Source organism: Staurois parvus, unplaced genomic scaffold (assembly GCF_062004578.1).
Source record: "Staurois parvus isolate SC_StPar_1 unplaced genomic scaffold, SC_StPar_1.0 ptg001228l, whole genome shotgun sequence".
Classification (NCBI taxonomy): domain Eukaryota; kingdom Metazoa; phylum Chordata; class Amphibia; order Anura; family Ranidae; genus Staurois; species Staurois parvus.
The window spans coordinates 1-12,500 of record NW_028319024.1 but is presented as its reverse complement, the minus strand read 5'-3'; the positions used below and the strand labels follow the sequence as shown (position 1 = coordinate 12,500).

The following is a 12,500-nucleotide window of genomic DNA, read 5'->3' as shown; positions in this document are numbered from 1 at the left end:
CCCGCAGCGGTTCCCATGAACGGGGTGCGATTCTGATGCGGAATTCACACAGAAAACGCTGTTCATTCCGCCCCGCATCAGAGTGAACCCGGGATCATTCCAACAAACGTACGAGGACCTTGTGATCTTCACAAAACTCCAACTCAGGGCAAAGGAGAACTATATTTTTTATTCACTTTACAAAGGTGGCGTTTTTAACGATGCCATTAACAGCTTTATAGACAAATATACTGTACATTATATCCTGGAGGTTATACAAACAGCTGCAGTTGCTTCTTAAAATAAAACAAATTCAGCCTTGAAAAAAAACAAAAATCAAACCAGAATTGCTGAAGAAAAAAAAAATTGCATTATAGGGAAAAAAAAAAAATCCTTTTTTTTTTTTTAAGGTTTATTTTACACCGAAAGGATAAATGGCTATTTTCAAAAATGTACAGGCTTAATTTAAAAATGAAAAAAGAAAAATTAAAGTCTGCTCACGTTCTCATTTTCAAAAATAAAATACACAATGACACGGATTTATGTGTAAAAATTTGCGTTAGAGAAAAAAAAAAAAAGAAAAAATTAAATAGTTGGATAATGGAGAAGTGGTGATCGGACAGTGACTGAAGTCCACGTTTGATTGGCTCAACCCAACGTCAAACATCTGGGAACCAATCAAAGATATTTCATGGCTTGGGCTGCTTGAAAAGTTTGTTCAGTTCCTTTCTGTGAGGCTGAGGAACAACAGTGAAATGTCCGAGAAATTTCGTCATTTCCCGTAAATTTTCTTTGTTACCAATTTGCTGCCAACAAACCAACTGAAATCAAGAACACAATTGTGGGGGTGTCACATGGCAGAGAGAAAAAGAAAATGGTAAAAATGACCGCAGAAATGTACATGGAGATTAACCGAAGGTTATGGATGAAACATCCGAGGATGAGCTCGACTAGTTGTTGAGAGGTTCAGAACATGGAGAGCGGATGGGGTTCTTGGTGAAAAGGCAGACGTGGTTAAACATTCCGTGGGTTGGGATCCCAATCCTGTTGGAGTCGCCCATCTTCCAGCACAGCTGCGGAGAGTCTGCACAGTGAAGAGCCGGACAGTCTGGGCATTGAAGGACAATCTTCCCTCCTACGGGAAAACTGCTATTCTTCTTCACTTTCGTTCCCGGGATCTCCATCAGAATCGCCATTCACTTTGTCTACGTTCATGTCCTCATCCGAATCTCCCGATTCCTCAGATTCCCCATCATCCTCATCGTCTACCTCCGCCTCCTCTTCCCAATTATCCTGAGAACAAAGAATTTTTACAGATTTATAAATTAAAATTTAAAGCCCACCTGCCGCCAGAAACTGCCTGCCTGCCGCCCGTCCGCCGCCAGAAACTGCCTGCCTGCCGCCCGTCCGCCGCCAGAAACTGCCTGCCTGCCGCCCGTCCGCCGCCAGAAACTGCCTGCCTGCCGCCCGTCCGCCGCCAGAAACTGCCTGCCTGCCGCCCGCCCGCCGCCAGAAACTGCCTGCCTGCCGCCCGCCCGCCGCCAGAAACCGCCTGCCTGCTGCCGCCCGCCCAACTCCGGAAACCGCCCACCCAACTCATGAAACCGCCCCGCCCACCCAACTCATGAAACCGCCCCGCCCACCCAACTCATGAAACCGCCCCGCCCACCCAACTCATGAAACCGCCCCGCCCACCCAACTCATGAAACCGCCCCGCCCACCCAACTCATGAAACCGCCCCGCCCACCCAACTCATGAAACCGCCCCGCCCACCCAACTCATGAAACCGCCCACCCACCCAACTCATGAAACCGCCCACCCACCCAACTCATGAAACCGCCCACCCACCCAACTCCGGAAACCGCCCACCCACCCAACTCCGGAAACACCTCCACCTTCCAGATGTCATGTAAAAAGAAGGATCCTCTTCGCTAGACCTAAATAAAGCAGAAAGATCTGTACTGGCACCCCTCAGGGGTGGGCCCACAGCGCTTAAAGCCCATCCCCTGGGCCCAGCATCAATCAAATCAAACCACTTAGGACATCTAGAGGTGAAGAGGAATCACTGCAGGGTTCAGCTCTGGATTAAGGGAGAGAACATCAGCAAAATTTGTTTTTATTTTCGCAGCTACTGGAAAACCTGTATAGGCCTGATCTGGGCTTTAATAGGCAAACAGCTAAATGATCTACATGGGAAACAATTTGTAATTCTATTCAGATTTGTAAGACCCCCCCCCCTCCCTCCTAGAAAGGACACAATCAATCAGGTTCCGGGAACTGTCCCGCAGCGTAGCTTGGACATAAATACAACCCCAGCCTGCTGACCAATCAGTGAGGTCATCCCTCTGATGTATGTGGACAGCAGGGGCCCCAACTGGCCAATAACCAAGACAAAAACACACACACTGCACTACCTGCACTACCCCACATCTAAAAACCCACATAGTGTGAGCCAACATGGGATCCAAAACCACATCAAAGGTGCGTCCGAATACAGCTCTCCAACTTTATTTTAATTTGGATTCTTCAGTTTGGTAAACTACTTGACCCCTTCACACCGAGGGGGTAACACTAATTTTAAAGCCCAAAACACAAATCTGCAACTTTGTCACATTCGCAAAACCGCCCGTATCATCACAACTGCTTTGTACATCCAGGGGGATATACTGTGCTTTCTTCAGGACAAATTGGACTTTCATTTGGTGGTAAATGGTGATGGGTATCTCATGATTTTTTTTTTTTTATTCTCATCAAAAAGGAGAACGGACCCAAAACAGTAAAAACTTTTTTTTAATGTAGTTGTATAGTTCTTACAACCATAACGTACCACCAAAGAACCACCCAAAATAATGTCTCCTGCTCCTGGCGATGGCAGCGATACCACATATGTAGGTTAGTTGTACCTGTACTGCGGCCCACAAACAATATAGTGCGCATTCGATTTTTTTTTTATCCTGCCATTGACACCGATACTAAATTAAAAAAAAAAATCCTGACCCTGACACTAACCTGGATCAAGCCTTGATTAGGTATTTGTAAAAAAATAAATATATTAATATAAAAACACTTTTTTCTCTCTGAAAGGGCAGATACAATGTAGCTCTCTCCTCCATTCAGAGAAAACAAGGGGGGCGGGGCTTCACAGTGACTGATCACGGATATCCAATCAGATACTTTCACAGAGATCATGTGACTCAGAATCAGGAGTTCCAGGTCCTGATCGTTAGAACGGGGCTCTCACCGACATCCTGGTCCCAGTGCTGTGCGCAGCACAAAGACAGAAATTTAAATTAGTGGCCCCACAGAAAAAAAGCCCAGTCCAGTGGGGCCACTACTTTGCGTACGCTCGGCGCCAAGGGGTGAAGTGACTCCATAGAGTGTAAGAGGTCAATCCCTTTAGGACGCCACCAAAAAAATTGGACAAAAGCCAAAAACAGCCGCTGTAAAAACGTCTCGTGTGTATGAGACTGAATGACAATTGTGTGGTCATGCAACATTGTACCCATATGAAGTTTTTATAATTTTTTTTCACACAGTTTTCTTTTAGTGGTATTTACTCGCCACTGGGGGGTTTTATTTTTGCACTATAAACAAAAAAAAAAAAAAAAAAAAAACAAAAACAAAAAAAAGGTTCTATTATAAAATTTTGCAAACAGGTAATGTTTCTCCTTCAATGATGTGCGTTGATGAGGCAGCGCTGATGGGTAGAGAGAGGCAGCGCTGATGGGTAGAGAGAGGCAGCGCTGATGGGTAGAGAGAGGCAGCGCTGATGGGTAGAGAGAGGCAGCGCTGATGGGTAGAGAGAGGCAGCGCTGATGGGTAGAGAGAGGCAGCGCTGATGGGTAGAGAGAGGCAGCGCTGATGGGTAGAGAGAGGCAGCGCTGATGGGTAGAGAGAGGCAGCGCTGATGGGTAGAGAGAGCAGCGCTGATGGGTAGAGAGAGGCAGCGCTGATGGGTAGAGAGAGGCAGCGCTGATGGGTAGAGAGGCACCGCTGATGGGTAGAGAGGCACCGCTGATGGGTAGAGAGGCAGCGCTGATGGGTAGAGGCAGCGCTGATGGGTAGAGAGGCAGCGCTGATGGGTAGAGAGGCACCGCTGATGGGTAAGAGGCACCGCTGATGGGTAGAGGCACCACTGATGGGTAGAGGCACCACTGATGGGTAGAGGCACCACTGATGGGGTAGAGGCACCACTGATGGGTAGAGGCACTGGTATGAAGCACCGACGGGATCAGAGAGGCAGCACTGATGTGGAGGCACTGGTAGGCATTGATGGAGGCACTGGTATGCAGCACTGATGGGTACAGATAGGCAGCACCGATGAGGCGGCGCTGGTGGGCCCTGATGAGGAGACACTTGATATACAGCAATGATGGGCACTGACGGCGGCACTGATTATCACTGAAGATCTCCTGTCACATTTGCCTGTTATTGGCGTTAAATTCTACCAATAACTGGCAACTCTATTTACACTGATCTGCTGTGATTGGCCGTTTCCCTAATCACCGACAGCGCCGGGTGCACTGCTGGGGGCGCATTCTGGCAGGACATCCAAGGACGCCCTCCAATAACGGGACAACTGTGCTGCAGCCATCTTTCGGCTATAGCGTGGTTGGGAAGCGGTTAAAGTCGGCCTGAATTCTCCGAGAAAATGACAAATAGAAGTCCTGGATGGTGGACAATGGAATCTGATTCGGCTCCTCGTGCAAAATCGTTCCATTTCTCACAGAGATGCCGGAGGAGGAAAACGAGCCGAACCTCGTTCTCCAAAACGGATCATAGAGGTTCTGATATTGAGGTCCGGCGACTCCGGCGCCCAGGGAAGGTGCGAGACTGTCTGCATGATCCTCAAACCACAACCTGACAACACCAGCTGTGTGAATTGGAGCGTTATCTTGGTAAATGGGGAGGGGGGGAGGGGGGGGCACATGGTTGGCCAAATTTGTACAGTCATTGGCAGTGACTCTACCTTTCCAGTGATGGAGCCTGCAGAATACCAAGATCTGGCTGCCCAAACCATGATTGTGCCGCCACCATGCTTTACAGTTGGCACAAGGTGGTGAGCCTTGGTTGGTGTTGGTCACACGTAAACACGTCCGGTGGTTGGGGACAGTGTGAAGCTCAATTCATCGGGCCATATTAATCTTCCAATGATTGTTAGTCCACCATTTATGGGTGGTGCACCGCTCTCTCCTCTTCTGAGCATTAATATCGGTCACTGGTGGTTCGGCCATCGCAGCTCGCCCGGGAATGTTCTGCTGATGGAGTTCCAGTGTTTGTGGACACGGGCTAGAAGACTGGGATTGAGCTCTGCAGTTACTCCAGGTTTACAATCCTGCGCAATGTCCTTTTGTCAATTTTGGTCAGGTGACTATGTGGGCGGGGCTTATGCTCACCAGACGCCGTTTTCCAGAAACTGTATATGCCGCCATCACCGTTGATACTGAACCTCGCCACGCGGCAGATCAGCTGGCGACTTCAGTCACAGAGACACCAGCTAAGCGGCACCAACAATTTGCCCTCTTTGAAGCTCAGTAAGATCTGACATGACTCCGTATTACTAGCAGTGAATGAAGAAAGTGAGGCCTCCCACCTGTTATCTAGGTGTCTCATCACACAGCGGAAGAAAAAAGAGCATTACATGACTTCCACTTTCATCACCAAACATGGCGTCACTTTCACACCTGCAAACCTCGGAGCGTTATCATATTTTGTGCGACTTCTGCCTATAACCCAGGGGTAAGGAATACTCCGCATGTGTCCTGTACTACACAATCAGAATCTTTCCCCCGCCCAAGTAGGAAAAAAAAAAACACAAACTGCTAGAAAAAGTAAAAATAAATAAAATGTAGATTTTGTTGAAATCCTCTCCTTCAGTCCAGAGCTGCACTGCGCACAACTGCTGGAACGTCACATTTCAGTGGTTTCCAAGAGCCTTTCCTCGGCACATTATGTGCTCCGCGTACACCGAGCGTTCACCGGAATCCGTACAATGCAAGAATCACACCGACAATCTCATACTCACATCGGAGTCGGCATTCTCCTCCTCGTCCTCCACAGACTCCTCATCTGAAGACTCTGCGAGACACAAACAGCAATGTGTTACTACAAGGCGGTCTACAGACCCCCCCCCCTCCGAGACACGCCAGAGAACAGACATGCAAGAAATGTGCTAACCCCCCCCCCCTCCGGAGGATTCCTCTCCCCCCCCCTCCCCCTCCGGACTCCTCCCCCCCCTCCGGACTCCTCCCCCCCGGAGGATTCCTCTCCCCCCCTCCCCCTCCGGACTCCCCCCCCCCCCCCCCAGAGGACCCCCCCCCCCTCCGGAGGATTCCTCTCCCCCCCACTCCCCCTCCAGACTCCTCCCCCCCCAGAGGACTCCTCCCCCCCCCCCCCCAGAGGATTCCTTTCCCCCTCCCAGAGGATTCCTCCCCCCCTCCCAGAGGATTCCTCCCCCCCTCCCAAAGGATTCCTCTCCCCTCCCGAGGATTCTTCTCCCCTCCCCCCCCTCCCGAGGATTCTTCTCCCCTCCCCCCCCCTCCCGAGGATTCTTCTCCCCTCCCCCCCCTCCCGAGGATTCCCCCCCCCCTCCCCGAGGATTCCTCTCCCCTCCCGAGGATTCTTCTCCCCTCCCGAGGATTCTTCTCCCCTCCCCCCCCTCCCGAGGATTCCCCCCCCCTCCCGAGGATTCTTCTCCCTCCCGAGGATTCTTCTCCCCTCCCAGAGGACTCCTCCCCCCCTCCCGAGGATTCCTCCCCCCCCTCCCGAGGATTCCTCTCCCCTCCCCCCTCTGGAGGATTCCTCCCCCCCCTCCCGAGGATTCCTCCCCCCCCCTCCCCCCGAGGATTCCTCTCCCCTCCCGAGGATTCCTCCCCCCCCCCCCGAGGATTCTTCTCCCCTCCCGAGGATTCTTCTCCCCTCCCCCCCTCTGGAGGATTCCTCCCCCCCCCCATCCCGGAGGATTCCCCCCCTCCCCAAGGATTCCTCTCCCTCCCCCCCACTGGAGGATTCCCCCCCCCCTTCCCGGAGGATTCCTCCCCCCTCCCCCCCTTCCAGAGGATTCCTCCCCCCTCCCCCCCCTCTGGAGGATTCCCCCCCCTTCCCGGAGGATTCCTCCCCCCTCCCCCTCTTCCAGAGGATTCCTCCCCCCTCCCCCTCTTCCAGAGGATTCCTCCCCCCTCCCCCTCTTCCAGAGGATTCCTCCCCCCTCCCCGAGGATTCCTCCCCCCTTCCCGAGGATTCCTCCCCCCTCCCCCCCTTCCCGGAGGATTCCTCCCCCCTCCCCCCCTTCCCGGAGGATTCCTCCCCCCTCCCCCCCTTCCAGAGGATTCCTCCCCCCTTCCAGAGGATTCCTCCCACCTCCCCGAGGATCTGCAAGCTGTGTCTCCCTCTAGTGCATTTATGGCAGCATATATTCCCGGACACAAGGACCGCAGGAGGAGTATATACCTGTATACAGCTGCTGCACATTTTCCCATCATCCCCTCTGACAGGTCACATGCGGCACCTACACATCCCATGCACAGAATGGCACCCGACTGCACATTGTACCTCCCGCTACAGCCGCATGCGTGAACCCAAATAGCATGTTCTGGTCCTTACACCGGACACCCCGATAATGGATCACCTCACCTTCCTCATACACCACTTTGGGCTCCTGATTGGTTTGTATCCTCTGGGAGATCTCAGACGCAGTCACCTAGAACACAACAAAAAGGATCAGATGAGAACCAATCGCTGTACAGTTCTCCTACCCCGCCCCCTCTCACCGCCTGCAAAATGGATCAAATATCCGTAAGTGGGATTAGGGGGTGGGGGCCCCTCTCACTTCCAGCCCCTTTATCTCACCTGTGTGACGAGAAGATAAAGCTTTCCATTCAGACGGGACATTTTATGCAGAGTCTTCACCCGCGTCTCCATGAGCTGATAGAGGGACCCGAGCTGGGGGGCCAAATCTGGCAACTGGAAGACACAACCCGCCGGGACAAGAAGGTTAAACTGGGAACACAGAAGGGCCCCGTGTGAAGATGTGGACGGGCCAAGACCCCCTGGCCCCCGCCAAACACAAGAGACCCCCGGCCCCCCCGCCAAACACACAAGAGACCCCCGGCCCCCCGCCAAACACACAAGAGACCCCCGGCCCCCCCGCCAAACACACAAGAGACCCCCGGCCCCCCCGCCAAACACACAAGAGACCCCCGGCCCCCCCGCCAAACACACAAGAGACCCCGGCCCCCCCGCCAAACACACAAGAGACCCCCGGCCCCCCCGCCAAACACACAAGAGACCCCCGGCCCCCCCGCCAAACACACAAGAGACCCCCGGCCCCCCCGCCAAACACACAAGAGACCCCCGGCCCCCCCGCCAAACACACAAGAGACCCCGTCAAAAACACAAGAGATCCGGCCAAACACAAGACCCCCCCCCCCCCGGCACCCCTCCCGCCAAACACAAGACCCCCCCGGCACCCCTTCCGCCAAACACAAGATCCCCTGGCGCCCCCCCTGCCAAACAAGCCCCTCCTTGCCCCCCCCCGCCAAAACACAAGACCCCCCTTCGGCCCCCCCGCCAAAACACAAGGCCCCCCCCCCCCACCAAAACACAAGACCCCCCTTCGGCCCCCCCGCCAAAACACAAGACCCCCTGGCGCCCCCCCTGCCAAACAAGCCCCTCCTTGCCGCCCCCCCCCCCCCCCCCCGCCAAAACACAAGACCCCCCTTCGGCCCCCCCGCCAAAACACAAGGCCCCCCCCCCGCCAAAACACATTACCCCCCTTCGGCCCCCCCGCCAAAACACAAGACCCCCCCCCCCCTGCCAAAACACAGCCCCCTCAGTGTAAGAGGCTATTCTAGGCAAACCTATCATTCCTTCTCCTGTCTGCTCTCCATGTTGGTAGAGCTGTGTAAAAAAAAATGGGCAGAAAAGACACTTACCGAGGACAGATAGGAGGCATGATTGAGGAGGACCATCTTCATCCAACGCACCATCACCATCGCACTGAGGAGGAGGAGACAAAGATTAGAGAAGATGGAGGCCAAGACCAGACCTTCCTATCCGCCTGCAGCCACCGCACTCTCCCCATTCATGTGTTCAGGAGCTCTACAACCGTGTTCCAAATGATTCTGCAGATGATATTTCCTCATTTCCCTCAATAATTGATGTAAATAAGTCGGCAGAATTCTCAGGTGACAACTAGAAGAGGACAATTCACATTTTATTGAACAAACCTCCTAATGATAACAGGATTTTTGTTCCGGATTATTCCGCACAGGAAGTTTCCAAACACTTTCTAGGTTGTAAAGAACTGAAAATTGTCATTTGTTGTGTTTGCAGCAAATTTCCTGAAATCAAAAGCTATTTCAATCCAACTTTTCCCAACATTGTAACTTTGTAACCATTTGAAGCGGTCACGTTACATTGTAACATAGGAGCCCTTATCTGATAGCAGATCACAAGTCTGGCATCCATTGAACTTGGGAGTTTTTGGACAGTTTCTGCTGGAATTTGTTTGCAAGATGTCAGAATAGCCTCCCAGAGCTGCTGTTTGGATGTAAACTGCCTCCCACCCTCATAGATCTTTTGCTTGAGGATGCTCCAAAGGTTCCCAATAGGATTGATGTCAGGGGAGGATGGAGGCCACACCATGACTTTCTCTCCTTTTATCCCCATAGCAGCCATTGATGCGGAGGTATTCTTTGCAGCATGAGATGGTGCATTGTCATGCATGAAGATGATTTTATTACGGAAAGCATAGTTCTTCCTTCTGTACCAGGGAAGAAAGTGGTCAGTCAGAAACTCCACATACTTTGCAGAGGTCATCTTTACACCTTGGGGGGCTCTAAAGGGGCCGACCAGCTCTGTTCCCATGATTCCGGCCCAAAACATGACTCCACCACCGCCTTGCTGACGTCGCAGCCTTGTTGGAACAGGGTGGCCGTCCACCAACCATCCACTACTCCATCCATCTGGACCATCCAGGGTTGCACAGCACTCATCAGTGAACGGGACTGTTTGAAAATGAGTCTTCATGTATATTTCCTGCCCAATGCAGCCGTTTCTGCTTGTGAGCATTGGTTAGTGGTGGCCGAATAGAAGGTTTCTGCACAGTTGCAGGACTCTGGAGGACTCTACACCTTGATGTCCGTGGGACTCCAGAGGCACCAGCAGCTTCAAATATCTGTTTGCTGCTATGTAATGGGATTTTAGCAGCTGCTCTCTGGATCCGATGCCTGGATCTGGCAGAAATCTTCCTCAATGTGCCTTTATCTGCACCAACCCGTCTGTGCTCTGAATCAGCCACAAATCTCTTCATAGTGCGATGATCACGCTGACGTTTTCCTGAAATATCGAATGTTTTCATCCCTCGTCCAAGGCATCGAACTATTTCACTCTTTTCGGCAGCAGAGATCCTTTTTCTTCCCCATATTGCTTGAAAATGGCGCTCTGCTTAATAATGGGGAACGCCGTCCTTTAGGAGTTTGTCCTTCAATTGGGCTCACCGGCCAATCTAATTATCACAGGTGTCCCAGATCAAAAGAGCCCTGACACACAATGCCATCCATGAGTTACACTGAAAAACTAAACATTTCATCTTTGTGACACTTAAATAGAATTTGCAGAATTAGGAACGCGGTGTAGCGGTTTCCTTATGGCTGATTGGACGTCAGGTGAAGGTCTGCAGCTTGTGACCTCCGACAACCCATTCAAATAAAAGCAGAAATGTAACCAAATACAGGAAAATGTATAAAGCGGCGAGGTTGTGTCCCCACATCTCATTCCAGAGTCATGGCCATTGACCACTTCTACACCAGCCACCCCTTCAGCGCTGTCACACCTTGAATGACAATTGCGCGGTCATGCAACACCGTAGCCATAGGACATTTAGAACACTTTTCCACACAAATAAAGCTCTTTTGGTGGTCGTTAATCACCACTGGGGTTTTTTTTTACTTCTTTGCTAAACAAAATAAAAAATTTTGAAAAAAAAAAAAAAAAAATGTTTTTCTTCATTTCTGTTGATGAAAGTAACCCAAATCAGTGTTTAATATTCAGCCTGTAAGAAAGTTAGAGTTCACAAACTATGAGATATATATGTGAAAATTGATCAGTCCTGAAGTACTAACACTAGGACAGTAAAAATCACCCCCCAAACGCCAGGACAGTACAAACCCCCCCCCCCCCCAAAATGACCATTTTTTGGAAAGTAGATAGCCCGAGGTATTTATTAATAGTCATGGCGAGTTTTTTGAATGTGTAAATTTTTTGGGAAAATTAAATGAACCATTTCCCATCCGGCCCATGTACTTAAACAGCCTGACTGTGGCAGTGCAGGGCGGGTGGCAGTTTATAAATATACGGCAATGACGGGCGTAAGGCGGTTTTCTCGTTCTGGGAGATCATACGACGCCCTCCCATTCTAACTTAGCATGCGCAGCTCAGGGAGCGCACAGCGCGGCGATCAGTGGTGTGCTTTGTCCCTCGGACACAGCGGATCACCGATCGACGGAAAAAGCCGAAGATTTCAGCTCGGTCATGTGATCAGCTGTGTCCAATCACAGCTGACCGCATGTAAATAGGGAAATGCCGGTTATCTGCATTTCTCTGACGAGCTGTCACACTGGGAGAGGAGAGGAGAGCCGAGGCATTCCGCAGGGGGGGACATCTACACTGATGATCAGTGTAGCCCCAGCAGTGCCACTTGTTAGTGTCCGTCAATGCCGCCTACCAGTGCTCATCTGAGCCGCCAGCCTGTGCCGCCTATCAGTGCCCATCACTGCAGCCTCATTAGCGCACATCAGTGAAGGAGAAAAATCACTTCTTTACAAAATTTTAAAACAAAAACTAAGAAAAAAATTTTTTTTTTCAAAATTTTCATTTTTGGTTTGTTTAGCAAAAAATAAAAACCCTGAGGTGATTAAATACCACCAAAAGAAAGCCGTCTCAAAAAAAAAAAAAAAAAACTAAAAATTTTATATGGGTACAGCGTTGCATGACCGCACAATTGTCAAAGTGCGACAGTGCTGAAAGCTGAAAAATTGGCCTGGGCAGGGAGGGGTACAAGCGCCCGGTAGGCAGGGAGGGGGTACAAGCGCCCGGTAGGCAGGAAGGGGGTACAAGCGCCCGGTAGGCAGGAAGGGGGTACAAGCGCCCGGTAGGCAGGAAGGGGGTACAAGCGCCCGGTAGGCAGGAAGGGGGTACAAGCGCCCGGTAGGCAGGAAGGGGGTACAAGCGCCCGGTAGGCAGGAAGGGGGTACAAGCGCCCGGTAGGCAGGAAGGGGGTACAAGCGCCCGGTAGGCAGGAAGGGGGTACAAGCGCCCGGTAGGCAGGAAGGGGGTACAAGCGCCCGGTAGGCAGGGAGGGGGTACAAGCGCCCGGTAGGCAGGGAGGGGGTACAAGCGCCCGGTAGGCAGGGAGGGGGTACAAGCGCCCGGTAGGCAGGGAGGGGGTACAAGCGCCCGGTAGGCGAGGGGTTAAATAATGGATTCTATTTCTCTGTGAAAACCATAAAACAATTCAAACT

General features: G+C 51.7%; 1 protein-coding gene across 1 annotated transcript; it reads right to left on the bottom strand.

Moving 5' to 3' along the window:
• Positions 1-150: 150 nt before the first annotated feature.
• On the bottom strand, positions 151-9,165 carry LOC149438002 (WD repeat-containing protein 43-like). The gene is made up of 5 exons (XM_089660353.1): positions 8,913-9,165; positions 7,828-7,941; positions 7,612-7,678; positions 6,005-6,057; positions 151-1,272 (listed from the first exon to the last, which is right to left on the bottom strand). The coding sequence occupies exons 1-5, from the start codon at positions 8,970-8,972 to the stop codon at positions 1,129-1,131; spliced, it is 438 nt and encodes a 145-aa protein (XP_089516479.1). The 5' UTR covers positions 8,973-9,165; the 3' UTR covers positions 151-1,128.
• Between the last annotated feature and the right edge of the window lie 3,335 nt (positions 9,166-12,500).